Below are 20,451 nucleotides of genomic sequence, written 5' to 3'. Positions count from 1 at the left end.
AACTCACATGTCACATCTTTCATGATGTCTTCACTGATAATTATGGGCAGAGTTGAGGGTTTTTTTTTTTTTAATGCACTTCTTGCACATTATAAACTTTTATCATAGTGTTTTTCACTCTGTTCTATAAATGTTTGTTTAGGGAAACGTCTCCTACAGTTGACTGGAACTGTGAAAATTTAGAGCCGTATCTTACACTACTTTGTATTACCTTTGCCTCTTATATTATTATACCCACAAGTATGTTTGCTGAAAAAATAAAGGTCTCTGGTGTCCCTTAAACTTGACCATTTTCCCCTGAAAAGGTAGGCAATCATGTGGATAGATGAGAAAAATCTGTTGAGGGAATTATCAATTAATTAACATATCCCACATGAGCTGTAGGAGGGCATGGCAACCCACTCCAGTATTCTTGTTTGGAGAATCCCATGGAGAGAGGAGCCTGGAGGGCTATAGTCCATAGGATCGCAGAGTAGGACACCAATGAAATGACTTATCATGCACGCTTTGCACATTAGACAGATATCATCATGTGTTTGACAGAAGATATACTCAAAAAGAAAGGAGTATTTTTGCCCTGAACATCTAAGAATTCAATTATTTGAGTTTTTCTAATTATTTCAATCACTGGTTCTCCAAATCGGTATAGATTATTTTTGAAATGATTTTTAAAAGACCTATAATTTTCAATATGCCATAAAGGAATCCTTCAGAATTGAAATACTTTATAACATGTTGATTATTTCAGTCCGTGTGCATGTGTGTATATGGGATGTAACTGTGTGTGTGCGTGCGTGTGTGTAGATGAAAGGCGATTCATTTGGTTAGGGCAAAACTATGACGTGGGAATACTCAGATTTCTTTCTCTGCCCTTGACTTGACACAAAGAGGTGAAAATTTCATATTACTTTTGACTTGGAAACCTTGATGTTACATCTTTTTTCTCTTAAATTGCTAATTTTGAATTGAAAGAGGATCACTTTCAAACCATGGTCATTGCTCAGCAACAAAAGAGTACACAAAAGTAAAGGGATTCCATGAAGAATCTGATACAATTGTAAAGATTATCCAATAATTTATCTCCCCTAATTATTTTACAGCTATTTCTAGCTTTAGGGAAATCTGATATACCTAAGTCTAATTTTTGTCAAAGAGATTAAGTTGGGAGGTAGTCATTCTAATTAAAATTGTATTATTTGCCTCACAAAAGAATTTACTGAAGGACAACTTTTCTGTGCACTCCAACATTTTTCACAGATTACTAATAAAAGGAAGTGAAGCTGGACAATCAGAAAGATCAAAGCTTAAATGTTAGGGGATGTGTCCACTGAGGATCAATACCTAATAATATAAAAAATTTGATTTACACACGTATTTATAGTAATCTACTAAATGAGATTGTCATGGTAGGAATGATAGCTTTGATTTTTATTTTAATTGCTTATGGTCAGTTCTTTAATTGATAAAGAATTGGTACCTTGAAGTGATGCCATGAATTGTGGGAGTCGGTATATCACTTGGAGTATCTTCCACAGTGGTGATTTGGGTTCTGTTGCTTTTTACACAGGCATATTTTGTGCAGACTTCAACCTGCAAGTGTTAGTTTAGAAAACAATAATTGCAACTACTTTCAGAATACAGACAGCTGATGGACTGAAACCCACCCACTCTCATTTCACAGGTGCTTCTTATAATTCTCTATGGCATCTTGGGGTTTGCTACTGCTGCTGCTGCTAAGTCACTTCAGTCGTGTCCGACTCTGTGTGACCCCATAGACGGAAGCCCACCAGGCTCCCCCTTCCCTGGGATTCTCCAGGCAAGAACACTGGAGTGGGTTGCCATTTCCTTCTCCAATGTGTGAAAGTGAAAAGTGAAAGTGAAGTCACTCAGTCGTGTACGACCCTTAGCGACCACACGGACTGCAGCCCACCTGGCTCCTCCATCCATGGGATTCTCTAGGCAAGAGCACTGGAGTGGCTTGCCATTGCCTTCTCCGATCTTGGGGTTTACCAAGTCTTAAATATTTTACGTTGAGTCCAATGGAACAAACTCAAAATAGAGTCAGGAAATGAGCTTGGGACAATTGATATAGTGATTCAAATGGTAACGTTTTGTTTCTAGTTCCAACTATTCAGAAACAGACAGACATATTCATCTCTTTGGAGTACAACTAAGGAGGAAGGGAAGATGCTTAGTTGACAGTTGGCAAGCATAATATGTCATCACTGCATACTAGTCTCTGGATCTATAACCAGGTAGGGCAATGATGATATTTTCTGGAAGTCTTGACACTTAACAACAAATAGCCTCAATGCTAATCTCTAATGGAAGAAAAATGAGGTCTAGGGAAGACTTCCAATATGGCTGAGCTATTTTATATCCATTTGTTCCAGCTGCAATTGTATTTCTACCTTAATCACAGCAGAAACTCGTCACTCACCCTTTAATTCTGCCACCTAATCTGAATAAAAACCAAGGAGGGTGGAATAACTAAAGATTAGAAATTGAGTTCATCGAGCATTAGTAACACAAAGAACATATTCAACAAGAGCAGGGGAGAGACAGATGAACATGTAAGAGATTGCTTGTGGACCATCCATAAAGTGACACTCTTCTGCTCTCCATTAAAGGTTAAACCAAAGAGGAACTGCACTTTTACCAATGATAATTTACTTTCTGTGTCTAATACATAAATGGAGGATATTACATGCTGATGAATCTTAAACACAGAAACACAAATATAAAGGTTTACATATTAATACTAAAGAGAAAAAATTTAAGAAAAAATTGAATGAGCAGTCCATTTAGAAAGGTCTATGCAGAATGATTCTTTAAAAAACAGACATTGTGGTGCATCTACATGTCTTATTTAAAATCAATGGCTATTTTAAAGTGGCGGTTAGTAAAGAGAATCTTAGTTTTAAAGTATTAGGCCTATCAGTTAAGTGCACATTTTAAACAGAGACCAATTATCTTTGACATCATAAATAAAAATCTTTGAAATTTGATAAAAACCAAATTTCCAGTAATGCAATAACTATTTCAAGTACACTATTTACGGACTTGGAGGAGGGTCACAAAAATATACTTACAGTTATTAAGAATATCTTAGTCACCAATCACAAAATTTAAGTATTAGATTCTCATTTGGTCTTTTGTCTCCTCATCTGTTTCCTTGTATCAGATCAAAATACACTCTCTTCAGGCCATTAGTGGGCTTCCCTGATAGCTCAGTTGGTAAAGAATCTGCCTGAAATGCAGATTCCTGGTATTCTAGCTTAGAGAGTTCCATGGACTGTATAATCCATGGGGTCGCAAAGAGTCGGACACAACTGATCAACTTTCACTTCTCTTCACTTTAGGCCATTAGCAACTCAAACAAACAGATCTGAGTGAAGCCTGTCAGAGTGGAACCTGCCTGGAATGTTTACACATCCACTCCTGCTTCATGGTCAGAAGGCCGGCACTGGATATGCATGCACAGAATCCAGTGATCTCACCACAACCATCCCCCCACCCCTGCCCCAGATGTATTCTGAGTCCTGATAAAGCAAATGAATAGACTGCCTTTCAAGGACTCAGCTGGCTTTCTCCACCAGGGCCCCAAAGAGGAAAATACAGCAAATCTTTCACAACCTTCTATGTTAACTTGTCCATTAAGCTGCATTTCTAAGTATTTTGAATGTGATTTTATTTTATAAGGTGATTAATGATCTACACCTACATACAGATTCCCTCTAAGAGTCATCAAGAGAAATAGCAGTTCACTGATCCATGCTAAGATAAACTCAGGTGGGTAGATGGAAATCATGGAATGTACTAAAAAGTAAGCAATGTACCTTTCTTCTTTAGTGGGAGAGGTTAATGCATTGATTGTAACTAGATGATTACAAATGTTTTACTTTCAAATGTGGGGGGAAGAGGGGTGGGGAAATATTCACTTAATGAACAGAGCCAGTGAAAAGTTTTCTGTGGTCAAATAAAAATTTAATGCTTAATATCTTCTGAAAATTATTTACAAAGTTATTATAAATTTTGGGCTTTCCCAAAAGCTCAGTTGGTAAAGAATCTACCTGCAATGCAGGAGACCCCAGTTCGATCCCTGGGTTGGGAAGATCCCCTGGAGAAGGGATTGGCTACCTACTTCAGTACTCTGGCCTGGAGAATTCCACGGACTGTAAAGTCCATGGGGTCACAAAGAGTCGGACTAGCACCCATGTATGCATGCTAAGTCGCTTCAGGGGTGTCCCACTCTTTGCGACCCTATGGACTGTAGCCCATCAGACTCCTCTGTCCATGAGATTCTCTAGGCAAGAATACTGGAGTGGGTTGCCATGCCATTCTCCAGGGAATCTTCCCAACCCAGGGATTGAACCTGTGTTCCTTATGTCTCCTGCATTGGCGGCCAAGTTCTTTACCATTAGCACCACCTGGGAAGCCCCAGAAGTGCACAGTTTATTCAGAAATTTACTAAATGGCAACCCTTCTCTATAAACTTTGAGCTTCTGAAACATTGTTTTTATCATTAATTTTTGCATTTAGCCTTGCTGCTGCTGCTAAGTCGCTTCAGTCGTGTCTGATTCTGTGTGACTCCAGAGATGGCAGCCCACCAGGCTCCCCCGTCCCCGGGATTCTCCAGGCAAGAACACTGGAGTGGGTTGCCATTTCCTTCTTCAATGCATGAAAGTGAAAAGTGAAAGTGAAGTCACTCAGTCGTGTTCGGCTCTTAGCGACCCCATAGACTGCAGCCTACCAGGCTCCTCCATCCATGGGATTTTCCAGGCAAGAGTACTGGAGTGGGTTGGCGTTGCCTTCTCCTTAGCCTTGCTATCTTTTATATTCTCCTGCTCTAACAAGATTCCCAATTTTTTTCTTGTTTTATATGCCTTGGTGTCCTTTATATTTTTTTCTACTTTTAAGATCAGTAGATCTCAAATAGACCTAGCAGTTCACTCTCAAATGGTCAACACACTCTCCGAAACTGCGTGTTAACTTTTGTCATATAGATATATACACACTTTTCTAGGAGAGTGTACACTGACTTCATTAGATCCTCAAAGAGGACCAAATGCAAAAAATTTAAATATAATTGTCTTCATACAGGTAAGGGTCATTGAATATTTGTTGAAGGGTGAACAGACATTTTTCTTTCATGCTTGAATAAAATTTTTTAATATTTTTATCTGCCACATATTAATTTTTGTTGTTGCTGCATCCAGAATTACAGAATTCTAGAGGTTAATAGAATGTTTTAAATCATCGAGTCCTTTGCTCTTACAAAAGAGACAATTGACACCAAGAGAGGTTATATAACTTCCCTAAAGCTATTAAATTTAGTAAATGGTGAAATTGGAGTAGAAAGAATGTCTCTCTAATCATAAGCTAGCCACCTCATGCGACGAATTGACTCACTGGAAAAGAGTCTGATGCTAGGAGGGATTGGGGGTGGGAGGAGAAGGGGACGACAGAGAATGAGATGGCTGGATGGCATCACCGACTCGATGGACATGAGTTTGAGTGAACTCTGGGAGTTGGTGATGGACAGGGAGGCCTGGCGTGCTGTGATTCATGGGGTCGCAGAGAGTCGGACACGACTGAGCGACTGAACTGAACTGAACTGAACTGAACTCTGATTCTGATGTCAGTAAAAGAACCAGGACAAAGGCAAGCTGCTTGGCAAGACTGCAAACTCGTGAGCTGCTTCATTTTGCCAGTGAAAATACCACCACCATCCTCACCACCACTGTCCATGTTACTGTTATCTCCTTCCAGTGACTCCCGTGTTTGCCCACAGCAATCACTTTCCCTCTTTTCTCTCTTCCCCACCAAATAAATAATCTGTAACCCAGGTGGAAGACATCCACTAAGAGACATAACCCAGCAAGTTTTATTTAAGACACCCATAAGCTTAGCCATTGGAAAAAACGTTCTAACCTGGATGTCATAGATAGTGAAGGGAGACAGCTCTCTCAGAATGAAAGACCCAGGCACATTTATTCCAGTCTTGTAGAGCTGATTATTTACATAGACGGAATATTCCGTGACAACACCATTTGGGTTTGAAGGAGCTGTCCAGATGACACGTACAGCTGTACTGTTGATGATGACAACCTCTGGAGGAAGCATGCCCTGAGGCTCTAGAATTAAAGGAAGAAACTGAATAAACTCCAGCTGTCTCTGAAAAAGCACTTGTTAAACTAAATGCCGATTAGTATTTAGGTCGAGCAAAAGGTTTGTTGCTTATCTGCTTTCCTCTGATGAAGTTATCACAGTCTGTAGTCCTCTGTAAATTGGCTTATTATACTCTCAGTTAGAAACCATAAGAATTGGTGGTAAAATGCTTTATACCACCAGCATAGTGCTAATCTTCAATACTATGTGACCAGTGGGATATGATGATAAATTAATCACCCGTCTGCACCACTAACACATATCTCTTATTTGTCTCTTTTCCCATCTCTTCACTCCTTACCTCCCAGGGAAAAAGAAAAGAAAATTTGCTCCTTAAGCAGAAAATAAAACTCAAATACATCGCGGCTGGTGGAACGTGAAAAATCATTTGATGTTACTAGCTGTAACTCAAGCAATATGAAGCAATAATGCAATATTGTCATTATGTAAATGATTTTGAATGTTGATTACCATAGGTAATGATGAAATCTAACATTAGGAAAAAAAATCTTGCTTGGCGTTAAATTACACAATTATTCAAGCATGTCAGAAATAACTATGCGGAGACCTATTTTTATCATAAGAGCCCATCCTAACTAGTTGAAAAATTGTCCTTGTGATCCATTCTATTTTATAAACAAAAGGTGTCGACCTTTGGCACCACGGAGGGAAATGGGTTCCACACTTAAAGTGCTCTGCTAATGACCTGGAACGCTTGCTTGGGAGGTAATGATATTATAATGTTTATAATGAGACTTTATAAAGCCAAAAAGATTAGAAAGACCATTCCAAACACATTTCAGATTCACAAGTTGCTTCCCTCGCTTCCTCCCCCTTGCTAACTGGCTTAGAAATGAGTCACAGGCAATTTTTCTCAGTGGCTGAACTTCCACCTACCATTTCTGGTGACTCAGGGAGGGCCCTCCCTGTGCTTGGCTGTCGTTGTGAAAAGCATCCTGCTTCTGAAAGCAATTCTTAAAAAAATGTTTCTAAATGTCACCATGTATTGATGTGAATTCAGCTCCCAACTAAGCACACACTGAAAAGAACAGGAACAAACTGGGCTAATACCCAGTGATTGGAGCCTTGCAGCTGTCTCTGTGGGACCACTTATTGATCTGCCACTTGACGACAGCCAGCACTTAAGCATTTTAGCTCCAACCCCCTTCCCTCCAACACCGGAAATTTTATAATGGAAGGATGACTGATCTCAACCTCAGCGAGAATCAATCAATTTCATTCGCATCTCTGAAGCCGAGTTTCCCTTGAAATCTGGACTCACCCCCGTCGCAAGTGGTTGCATGCAGCACTTCACTGTTTATGCTGGCGACTCCGTTGAAAACAGAGATGAAAATCCGATATTCTGTGTTTGGATTTAAGTGGCCAATGACGTGAGAGTTTACATCTGGGAGGATTTTTCGAGATTCATTGGAGGTAGCAGAACTCCAAAAAAGTGTATAATACTCAACGTCACCTTGTAGGTCTTGAAAAGCTGTTAACAATAAACACAGGACACTGTAAGTGTAGCCGATATAAAAGGGCCCAGGGGAAAGAGAGAATACACTCTATCATTAGCTATTCCTAGAATGACAAAAGGGGAAAGCTTAGAGAACTTTCCTTAGAAAAGTGCTGGGTTTTATTATTATTATTTTTAACAAAGTTTGTTTCTATCCGTATCTCATAATTAATTGCACAGAATCTTAACTTCACAGGAAAATAAACTTTTAAATTTCCTTTAAATATTTTAATTATGCTACTTATAAGTATTCAACTAATCTTCAAAACTTTGATTAATACCTGAAAAAGGAAATTAAGAGTAAAGTAAAAATATGTAGTATAGGACAAAAAAAAAACAAACTCTCTGTTCATAAGTAATGGTTCTAGAGAAGAAATCTATGCTAATATACATGAGGGCATGTCCTGACACAGATGCTAAAACTTGAGGATTTTTTAAATTGCTAACAAAATCTGCTGAGAGATACCTGGAAGATTGCTTAGACAGCTACCCTATTATGTGCAATGTTGATGTACCAGAGTAATGTAGTATGCTCTCCTTAAGGATCCTAGGATGATATCTGAATTTTGATCAAAGTTCTCGTGCTTTTCTCCTAGTGCATGCATCTCTGTGATATAGAAAAGCTCTTTCAAAGTCCAGTCTGTTGTTTTCTTTTTCCCTTTCCGCACAATGTCTCCATTCTTGCACTAAGTTCTGCTTTTTGTGATCTTCCTACAATATTGCTTTGAAAAGAAGATATAGAACACCCCATACCCATATTTTCTTAGCTAGGAAGCAATTACTGCTCTGCTTACTTTAACATTGCTTTTGAAGACGTGAAGCAGGATCTATCACCTTGATTTGTATCAGGATTACAAAGGTGGAGTTTTGCGTGTGAAAGCTCCTGAAATTGTATGTAAAAGCTTGTGTTAAAATTGTTCCACAAAATTAAGCAAGGATGGGGAGGAAAAGGTGGTATTTCTCTTTATGGTTATTGAAGTACAGTGTCTCAAGTATATGAGATCCTGGGGTATGGCCATGGAAAGGAATATGGTTTGGGGGATTTTATGACTTTAAGAATCATTGTTCATTAAGATCTTGGGGGGTCTTACATAAAAACTGAATGCTGATTTGAATTTTTTGTTTTATTTCCTGAATGCACTACCGCTTTGACCTGATATCCAGCAATAGTTAGAAAGGTCTGGTTTATCAATATAGTTGAAAGAATTTATAGTAAGCAATCTTTAGTAACTACTTTGGAAGACTCTGGGAATCAAGATGTTTCTTTTCTCTGCTGTCACAAATGTCAGCACCTTTAATAATGAGGTCATTATTATGCATTTTCAGGAATCGACTATTCATATCTCTCAATATTTTTCCAAATAATAACATTCCTCAAGTATAGCAAAGCAATTGGGTTCTGTGAGAGTAAAAGTTCCTTCTATCATTAGAATTATTTTCTGCTGCCCTATAGTACTATTCCTCATCAATTTATGGCAGCAAAGATATAAAAGAAATTGTGCTAGATTTGAAGTTCATCTTGTATTTTAGTTTGCTACATGAGCAGGCTGTTTAGAAATTCAAGTCCTAAAGATATAATATTAAGGAAGTACTTTCAAGTACTTAAAAATATAAATGGGTCTTTAATCACAGTTATTAAATGTGCCTGAAATCTCTTCTGTCAAGTTCCAATGAATGAACTGTGTATATACATTGCAAATATTGGGACTAGCACAGTAAGTTCAAGATGAGTGAGGACCGTATATCAATATGTGGATGAAATGTCATTAAATGCTCATTCTTAGTCATGTGCCGTATGTCAACTCCTTGAAATAGAACAAAATCTGTTGTCCCAAAGAAGAAAGGAAAAGATAGGATTCAGTTCCACTAGTTATATCTTACTGCATGAGAGAGAGGCTCTTCTAACCGGAAGCAGGCAGCATCTCCAGACAATAATGCCAGATTTCTGCACCACCCTGCTTCTCCCCAACATCTGCTTCAGCTTGCCACTCTCCCTTCACTGACGTTACGGTGCAGAGGCCAAAACACAGAAAACTCATAGAAACACATTAAACAGATTAAATGATCTTCATATTCCTAGTTGTTTTATGAAAAGTTCTGGGAGCGGTACATGCACAGAAGTGTCCTTTTACATCGTTCAAACTAGGTTTTCAAATGTCAGTGGGCTCTTTCTAAGACAGCAAACCATCTTAGAGACAGAAGATGCATCTTCAGTTCTACAGGCCAGCGCAAAATTCAAGGTTGCTGACCTTGAGTCTACCCTGAGAGCGGAACACTGTTAGAATTGAAATAACTGAAATGAGAAGTTTCCCAGCAAATCCCACCCTCCCTGTGGATTGATAAAAACTGGACCTGAATATATTTCTCCTTTTTAAAAGAGAAAAACATGAGTTTCAAGGCTTCTTTATATATTAGCATAAGTGAAACATTTTCTAGAACCTTAAAAGAAGAATTTGTTTTTCATATACTACTTCTAGGTGAATCAGTGGAAGTGTTATAAAACATTTGCATAGTGTTCTTAAAAATAACAAAAGGGACATGTCTTTGTGAAAAAGATGCTTTAGGAAACAGGTACCTGTAATTATGAAAAGACAGACGTGAAAACAGAGATAATAAATGACCTTCTTAAAGAAGAAAGGAAAGCAAGAAAACCTAAAAAGCGTGTCAGAATTACAATCTGCACTTAAAGCAGAAAAAATACTGAGTTAAAAATGCACAATATAAAAAAATAAAAAGGAAAATGAGTAAGAAGGTAATGAAAGTCAAAATTTATAGATATTGAGAACAGAGAATAAAAAATCTAATTGACTTGAAAAATAAATGGGATAAATAATCATGGATCTAAAATATCCCATAAAACATGACTCAAAATGAAGTTTTATATCCAGAAATTGAATAGATTAATATACAGTATTAGTGAAAATAATGGCAACATATCCAAAGACATACAGAAACTTATGACATTTTGAAAATCAACTAAATCTAAAAGACAATCTGCAAAGGAGAAAAAGTATCAGGCAACTTTCAGACTTATCCTCTGAAACATTAAATGCGGAAGACAATGGAAAAATTTCAAGAAGTTCTGAGGTAAAATATTTTGATCTAAGAATTTCACATACATCTAAGTCATTATATTTATGTGAAAATATGACAGAAAGGTTTTCTTATGTAGGTAAAAATTAAGAGAATGTGCAAAGATAGCAGAAACATGTTCTTACTTAAGCAAAAATCAGGTGGCATAATGGTAAAGAATTTGACTGCCAATGCAAGAGACTCAGGAGACTTGGGTTCAGTTCCTGGGTTGGGAAGATCTCCTGGTGAAGGAAATTGCAATCCACTCTAGTGTTCCGGCCTGGAAAATTCTGTGGACAGAGGAGCCTGGCAGGCTACATTCCAAGGGGTCACAAAGAGTCAGACACAACTGACCATACGAGCTCTAAGAGAACATGTGGCTCATTTATTTATTTAACTGTAATTATAAAAATTTTCCAATAATGTTATCTAAAAGACAAAAAGATGAAGCAAGCTCCAGAACCTAAGATTGGAGAAGTTTAAGAATTGATGATAAATATCAAAACTAGAGAAATGAATTATGTAAAAATGATTATATAATAATTTATACACCGAACATTGAAAGCAGCAGGTGAGAAGGGCAAGGGAAGTATGAGTACACAAAATTCTTGATCAGACATAAAATACAAAGACTCAGAAAAGTAGAGAAAGACATCACTAACCACTATTAGTAGCAATGAAACTTGAAAAATCACTATAGAAGACAAAAGTTGTGGTGAAGATCCAGAACATTCACTAACACCCATGTGATTCTGTTCTTGTCAGATAGGGAGACTACATTTTCTGGGCTCCTTGCATCTGAGTGAAATCATGTGACCAGTTTTTGCCATTTCTCACCCGAGGTATTAAGGACCAGTTGACTGTCTCTGATTTTCCCAGCAAGAGAAGGACTTCAAGGCACAAGGGAATGTGGATGTCCTGAATGGAAAGAGCCAAGGTCCTTAAGTGACCCAGGATGAGTCTAGAAAGAGACGAGGAAAAGTTTTAAATAAAATTCACATTTTGGTTTTTGTTCTCGTGTGAATCCTAGGAAACAAGACAGAAAATATAGATGTAACTATGGGATGGAGGATTTGAAACCTGTTGTTTCACTGGAGAATTCCTGAGTTTGAAGTGTTTTTGTGACCACCAGGTCACCAGTCCAGGTTTGACGCATGTTACAGGATGCTCGGGGCTGGTATGCGGGGATGACCCAGAGGGAGGATAAGGGGAGGAGGGAGGTGGGAGGGGGGTTTGAGAGGGGGAAGTCATGTACACCCAGGGCGGATTCATGTCAATGTATGGCAAAACCAACCAATATAATATTGTAAAATAATTAGCCTCCAATAAAAATAAAAATTAAAAAAAAAGAAAATAAAAAAAAATTAAAAAAACAGGAAAAAAAAAACCGAAAAAAAAAAAAGTGTGAATGTTTGAACTAGAGTTATACATGTAATTTGGAGTTAAGCTGTGAATACTAAATGTATTTGAAGCAACAGGATGGAATGAGGTTTTCCTATGAGATTACATTAAATATGTGTATACTGGGAAGTATTTCTCAGGGATTCTAATCCTGTTCTGGGTAACCCATATTTTATAGACCACAGAAATTTATGAGTAAGTATTGCTTTACTATAGCACATCAGGTCAATCTCAGTGAGTTGGAAAAAGAAGGTTAAAAGCCATGGATACAATCTTTGTTACTAAATGCCACTTTTTGATGATGCTCTCCATGTTTAGGTCAGAAATAAGATCTTAGCCATAGCAAATTCTCAAATCTAGAATAAGCCCCTCTCCTATGTAGTGGGTTTTCAAATAATTTAAAACAGTTGTTAGATAGGCTGGTTGAAAGTCCTCTTGCAAAAGGATTATACTCTGTACATGCTGTTGGATTATTTTTGTGTTGTGTGTGCTCATTCACTCAGTCGTGTCTGACTCTTTGAGACCCCATGGACTGTAGCCCTCCTGGCTCCTCTGTCCATGGCACTTCCCAGGCAAGAATACTGGAGTGGGTTGCCATTTCCTATTCCAGGGGATCTTCCTGACCCAGGAACTAAACCCATGTCTCTTGCATACCATTGCACCACCTGGGAAGCCCTGTCTGATTATTTTTAGATTGTTATCAATGTCAATTATGTCCTTTAGATCTTTATCAGCTAGAATAGGGGTCAGCAAACTCAGGATTTTACCCTGAGTAAAAATCTGTCCTCTTGGCCAAACCTGGCCTGCCACTTCTTTGTATATAACCTGTGAGCTAAGAATGGCTTTTATACTTTTAAATTGTTGGGGGAAAAAATCAAAAGAATAGTTTTTCATGACATGTGAAAATTTTGTGAAAATGAAATCTCACTGTTCACGATAAATTTTTATTGGAACACAGGCACACTTGTTGAAGAGTTGTATATTGTTGTTTTCATGCTACAATGACAAAGTTGAGTAGTTGTGACAGATAATGTATATTGCCTGCAAAACCTGAAGGGTTTACTGTCTAGCACTTTACAAAAAAGTTTGTGGCCCTGATCTCCAGCAATTAGAGTAAACCGCTCCACTCAAAGGATCTCCAGTTTTGTCTAGGATTGACTCCCTCAGTCATTTATCATTAGTAGGCTCAATGGGAGGTAATCTTGCCTCAGTGTAAAAATCTGGAAGGACCTTACTAAGGCTGTTTTATAATAGAAGTGTTTGTCTTGCTCATAGATTCTTAGAGTCCAGATGCCCAAGTTCTATGGGGAAGAGTTCTGTGTCATCAACTAAGTACTTCTTGGAAAACTTGATATTATCACTTCTTGAGAACATTTTTTACTCTGGCTGAGGGTAAAAGTGCTCACAGGAAGAAGTGGGAAAATTCTCCAGAGCTACATCCAAGTCAGTCTCCATATCTTCCCCAGCAAGATATCTAGATGCCTTCTATCTAGTTTATGCAACTAAAACAAATACCTGTATTTGAAACGCTCCCTGCCCCCAGGTCCTTCAGTCTTTCATTGTGTTCCAGCTCCTTTCAATAATCTACCAGGGAATATTGTATTTAAAGGAAATGTATATGAAATGTGTTAATTATTCATCATTCTATATTTGGCAATGGAAAAAGGACAGCACATTCCTGCTTGGGAAGTGAACTGGATAAGGGTAAACAGGGACGGAGTTAGTTACCTAAGCTTCTGTAACCAAGGAGTCCTTAAATAAAGTGATTTAAATGAAATAAATATTAATTTATATCTCACACAATAGCCTCAAAGTAGGTGAATCAGATTGTGCTCCATGTGGTCATTCAAGAACCCAGGTTCTTTCTCTTATGTGGCTTTGGATCTCTAAGGGTGTTGGCCATGCCTGCAGAGTTTAAACAGAGAACACTGCTGTGTCTATGGTCTAGTCCAGAGAGAAGAAGAAGACAGAACAATACACACATCCTTGGTGTTTTGTGGTTATGACCCTAAAAGACACACGTCATTTCTTTGCATGTTCTATTGGCATGAACACAGTCACATGGATACAACTAACTGTAAAGGAGGCTGGTAAATGCGGTCTCTAAAAATAGCAGTAACACAAATGCTTGCCAGGAGGCAGAGAAATTGATCAGTCATTCATTGCATTGTTGTGGGAGTGTGCAGCAGTACAGCCACTCTGGGAAACAGTTTGGCAGAATGTTAACAAAACTATGCTAGACTTACCATTCAGTCCAGCAATTGAATATTTGGCCATTTATCCCAGAGAAATAAAAACTTATGTTTACACACATGCACGTGCACACACACGCACAAGTTGTTTGTTTTGAATAAAGGACTCTAAATGACTAGCATAAAGCAAAAACCAAAAAATATCGCCCCCCCCAAAAATACAGAAACAAATAAAAGAAATGGTTTCCCTTTATTTTTTTAATAAAACTGCTGCTAAAGCACTGTGAACATTTAAGAGGTAGAATAATACTTTATACCAATACTAATGATTACTAACTGAAAAACATATTATTTCATTTTTGTCATAATACTGTAAGACAGTTACTATGATCCTCCTATTCTGAGTTAGGAAACTAGGATATAGTGAAGTTAAGTGACTTGCTTTAGGTCATAGTGCTAGAAAGTAGTGTGACTGGGACTCAAGCTTAAGTTTTCCTGATCCCAAAACCTGATTTTAAAAATCATTCCTCCATGGCTTCATAGAATTTTGCCATTTTTCTTGTTAGGAGAATTTACAACAGTGGAATAGATATAGTTACCAACAGAAGAGTTAGAGAGTAAAAAATACTCATGAAGAATTTGAGAAAGTCTAGAGGATGAGGACAAGAGTAGTTGGTGATACAGGAGGGAGCATTTGAGTTAGGAGGGGTCGTTCATGGACCCACTAACACAGAGAAACAGACTAGGATGGCACTGATAAGAGAACTTTGGAGTGAGCCATTATTGAGACGGACTTCTAGATGACCACATCAGCAATGTGTAAGGGAAGCAGGTCAGGTTACAGCAGGTACACACATGAATAAGAGGGGAGCCCTTGGACAGACAAATCCAGTTTTTGTTTTGGTTTCTGGACCAGTGGTAAGGGAAACAGAGGGACAAGGTGAGCCAATGATGGTGGGTGCTTTTAAAAGAGATGAGGTTTGAGATGATTTGTATGTATCAAAACCTGAACAGGATAAGTTCAAAGTCTACAAAATCTGGTGGTTTCTGATTAAGAGATCAAGATGAGGCATATGCTTTTTGTGTGGATTTAAACTTTTTAAAGAGTAATGCCTTCAGCTTTACAAATCTTCCAGAGTTCAGTGAGATAATGTAAGGCAGGAATTATGCCATTGATCTCTGCCTTCCCAGTGCCTGGGACAAAAAAGTCAAGGATAAATATTCATGGAAGGAAGAAGGAAAGGAAAGAGAGGGAGGAAACTAAAAGAGAAAAAGGAAAGAGGGAAGGAAAAGAGAAAGAGGAGAGATGGACAAAAAAGATTATATTGGGTTGGTCAAAAAGTTCATTTGGGTTTGTCTATCACATCTTATGGAAAAATCTGAACAAACTTCTTGGCCAACCCAATATGAAACAGTGTGAATGTCTGAAGGTTGACGGGAGCTCTTGACAGATGGACAAGTGGACAGTATTTGGATGATTTTTTTTTCATTTCCTCTTATTTCAATACCTTCCTCTCTCACCACCTCCAGTATTTTCTTGCTCTTTTCTGCCCGTCAATGACCTCATTAGTGAGGAGACCTCAGAAGAGGTGCTGCCTTTCTACCCTTTTCCCTCGTGGGCATTTTTCACCATTTATTTGGAGTGAGCAGTCAAAATGGGAAGGATCTCCCTAAATCACTCTTGACAAAGTGCTAATAACCATTAAGGTCACATGCAGGAGAAATAGCCTAAAATGGGATGCTTAAGTTGGAGAAGTGCTACTGACTAACTGTAATTTGGGGTAAGTCACCAAGTTGCAGTTTCTAACTCATGGGGCTGTGTGAATAACTTAAGTGATGTTTTGTATCTCTTCCTATACAAATGTGAATTTTCTCCAATGAAATCATCTATTTTCATCATATTTCATTTAGGTTGAAATATTTTCTTTTATATAGAAAGTAGGAACAAGAACCACATCTTTCTCTAGGGACCAGGGAGATGGGGGCTGCAGCTTGTGGAAAGGGGAAGCCAGTGTCAGGGGATATTCTCCCTTCAGCAATGTGGGAAGAGTTTCAATCAATTACTGGGTTTTTCAAATCAATTCCAAAATTATCATCTTTATGTGAAAGCTTCTAATTGCTAAATGATAGCAAAGTATTATTTTATTTTTCAAATACTGCCAGCAAGACAATGTGTGGAGGATGGGGAAGTAAATATGACCCATGTGCTACCAGTTGGTAATATTTGCCCTAAAAAATTAACTGAACAGATGCAGGATGCATTTTCCTCAGATGACCTCACATAGTGATGTAAACGTTTAAAGTGGGCAGTTTTAAAACTTTAATAACTTATCCCCATTAATCTGTGATTAGTAAAAATTTACCAGAGATATTTTACTTGGAAAATGGAGTGTCCATGTGGAGGGTCATAATTAAGAGAAAACATACTTTAAAAATGCATTTTATGGTTTTTATTAAATAAATGTAAGTTTATTCATGACGTTCAACTTACAGTTTTGTTCCTTTTAGCATATTAGACAGGGTGCCATTTTATCCCACAAATCAAGAAAACAATTGAAATTAAAATTGCAAAAAAGAGATGGCCCTTTCACAGCCCAGAGACTTGTTAATTTACTTAGGATAGCCAGTTGCAAGAAGAAAGAAAATGATAATGCAACACGCTTTCAGAGCTGACCCTCTTCTGAGAGTTAACCTTTGTACTCACAAATAGTTATCTGAAAAATTTCTAAGATATGAATGGAAATAACAGCAGATTGCATTACCTACATCCCGAAGGTCAGAGGTTCAGATTACCAAGGTAATGAAACTTCAGTGAGCTGCTTCAGATCTATTAGGTTTGTCAGTTTTTATAAGCATGCTTATTTCAGGCATGCAATTATAACATAAAGGAACTATATTGGTGAAAATTCAGTCACTGGATCTCAACAGAAGTATTCAAATGTCAGATGCAGGGAGGGCATCCACCTTTCCGAGTAGGCTTTTAAGATGAATCAGGTATCGAGGGTGAAATAGAAAGGAGATGAGTGAAAATATATTACACATAAAAATCCATCTCCATATAAAATCTTTTGTATCTTTTCCCAGAAGCGTCTCAGGAGGTAATCACAAGCATCAATTAACTTATATTCTTCCATGTAAATGGCTTAGGAGATCCCAACAGAGGTGACACAGATCATTAGAAATCTGCAACCTATAAAACCCTAGTAAACAGTTTTTTATAAAAATGGCTTATTTAGTAGCAATGTAGATCAACATAACCAATGCTAATTTTAATTTACAATTAATGTCACCTAACACTGGTTTTAATCCATAACTGATATAACAGGGGCAAATTCACTCAAAGTGTTCCCAATAAATTAGGAAGCGTTTCTCTTAGGCTATAACAAAATCAAAATCAGAAGGTTACAATTGCCTAACCAGGAGTCATTTTTCGTCATTTTATATACTGGCAGATGATTATCCTACTAGATACAATTTACTTTCATAAAACAAATATTTTAATAGGGATTTCCAAGTCAGATATTTCTTAATATCTGGTAGTATCCTAGCAAGTTCTGATTAACTATTTGCCAGATCAAAAGTGATACTTCTAAGAAGGATTATAATATATTGTGCCATGATATATTCAGTCTTGTTTTTTTCTGATTGTGACATTTGTTGTTCAGTTGCTAAGTTGTGTCTGACTCTTTGTGACCCCATGAACTGCAGTACGCCAGGCTTCCCTGACCTTCACTATCTTCTGGAGTTTGCTCAAACTCATGGCCATTGAGTCAGTGATGTTGTCCAACCATGGATCACTAAAAATTAACAGATCAGCTGGTAAATGCTACTCTACTGACCAACCATATCTGAAATTTCAATTATGTGGTTTCTAAAGATACAGTCGGAGAAGGCGATGGCACCCTACTCCAGGACTCTTGCCTGGAAAATCCCATGGGTGGAGGAGCCTGGTAGGCAGTCCATGGAGTCACGAAGAGTCAAGCATGACTGAGTGACTTCACTTTCACTTTTCACTTTCATGCACTGGAGGGGGAAATGGCAGCCCACTCCACTGTTCTTGCCTGGAGAATCCCAGGGATGGAGGAGCCTGGTGGGCTGCCGTCTGGGATCACACAGAGTCGGACACGACTGAAGTGACTTAGCAGCAGCAGCAGCAAAGACGCCAGAGCAGACTAGATCCATGTGTGAGCTCTTCTCACTGCCTGTAAAATCATGTTCTGAATGAGTCCCTGTGTTATCAAATCAAGTTCAGTGATGGTGGCCAGGTTTTGTTGCCTGTGTCAAGCTGGAACTCTGGCTACCACCAGTACTGATGAGGATTCACTTGGAAAGATCCATCACTACTGCAATTCTAGTAAATGGATCTTGCTGATTAATGATGAGCTATAAGACTGGGGGCAGACCTCTCTGTAGGAAAGTGCACAATATTATACTGTATCAAAAAGACTTGCAGAATTAGAGAAAATATTTGCAAACAATGCAACTGATAAGGGATTAATCTCCAAAATACATAAACAGCTCACACTGCTCAATATTAAAAAAAAAGTAGTCCAATCAAAAAATGGGTAGAAGATCTAAAAAGACATTTCTCCAAAGAAGATGTATAGATGGCCAAAAAGCATGTAAAACAATGCTCAACATTACTAATTATTAGAGAAATGTAAATCAAGACTACAATGAGGTACCACCTCACACTGGTCAGAACGGCATCTGCAAAACGTCTACAAATATTACATGCTAGAGAAGGTGGGGAGAAAAGGGAACCTTCCCACACTATTGGTGGGAATGTAAACTGGTACAGCCACTGTAGAGAAAAGTATGGAGATTCCTTATAAAACTAAAAATTGAGCTACCATATGACCCTACAATCCCACTCCTGGGCATATAACCAGAGAAAAACATAATTCAAAAGATAGATATACTCCTCCCCTATGTTTACAGCAGCACTATTTACAATAGCCAATACAAGGAAACAACCTAAATGTCCCTTGAGAGAGGAATGGATAAAGATGTGTTACATATATAAAATGGAATATTTTTCAGCCCTTAAAAAGAATAAAAGTATGCCATTTGCAGTGACGTGGGCAGACCTAGAGAATATCATACCAAGTACAGTAAGTCAGACAGAGAAATACAAATATCATATAATATTGCTTACATGTAGAATCTTAAAAAAAGATAAAAGTGAACTTATCTACAAAACAGACTCTTATATGTAGAAAATAAACTTACGGTTATCAAAGGGGAGGTCGGGAGAGGGATAAATTAGGAGTTTGGTATTAAAATATAGACATTACTATATATAAAACAGATAAACAACAAAGTGTAGCACAGGGAACTATACTCAATATCTTATGATAGCATATAATGGAAGAGAATATAAAAAAGGAATATATTTATATATATGTATAACTGAATCACTTTACTGTACACCTGAAATTAGCACATCGTAAATCAACTATCCCCTTCACAGATCACTGCCCTGTTGTGGTGAAGGGGCTTGCATAACTCAGTGAAGCTATGAGCCATGCCATGTAGGGCCACCCAAGACTTACGGGTCATAGCAGAGAGTTTTGACAAAATATGATCTGCTGCGCTGGAGGAGGGAAAGGTAATCCACCCCAGTGAGAACCTCATGAACTGTGTAAAAGGACAAAAGGATACGACATCGAAAGATGAGCCCACAGGTCTGAAGATGTCCAGTATGCTCCTGGGGAAGAGTGGAGGAGAACTACTAATAGCCCCAGAAAGAATGAAGCAGCTAGGCCAAAGCAGAAATGATGCTCAGTTGTGGATATGTCTGGTGATGAAAGTAAAACCTGATGCTGCAAAGAGCAGTACTGCATAGGAACCTGGAATGTTAAGCCCATGAATCAAGGTAAATTGGATGTGGTCAAGCAGGAGATGGTAAGGATAAACACTGACATCTTAGGAATTAGTGAACTAAAATGGACAGGAATGGGCAAATTTAATCTTGATAAGCATAATAGCTACTACTGTGAGCAAGAATCCATAGAAGAAATGGAGTAGCCCTCATAGTCAACAAAAGAGTCCAAAATGAAGTACTTGGGTGCAATCTCAAAAATGACAGAATGATCT

At 38.0% G+C, this 20,451-nt stretch overlaps 1 protein-coding gene across 1 annotated transcript in view; it reads right to left on the bottom strand.

The window, feature by feature from the left end:
- Positions 1-20,451, bottom strand: part of USH2A (usherin) — a 969,245-nt gene that overhangs the window by 287,218 nt on the left and 661,576 nt on the right. The window contains exons 44-46 of the mRNA XM_055419911.2: positions 7,454-7,663; positions 5,935-6,137; positions 1,478-1,590 (exon numbers count right to left, since the gene is read on the bottom strand). Of these exons, the coding sequence (XP_055275886.2) occupies positions 1,478-1,590; positions 5,935-6,137; positions 7,454-7,663 (526 nt within the window). The remainder of the gene's footprint in view (positions 1-1,477; positions 1,591-5,934; positions 6,138-7,453; positions 7,664-20,451) is intronic.

The sequence above is a fragment of the Moschus berezovskii genome, chromosome 17, assembly GCF_049115385.1.
Source record: "Moschus berezovskii isolate FMDL1 chromosome 17, NW_MosBer_1.0, whole genome shotgun sequence".
NCBI classification, from domain to species: Eukaryota; Metazoa; Chordata; class Mammalia; order Artiodactyla; family Moschidae; genus Moschus; species Moschus berezovskii.
The sequence above is the reverse complement of the archived record's forward strand: the minus strand, read 5'-3'. Positions and strand labels throughout refer to the sequence as shown.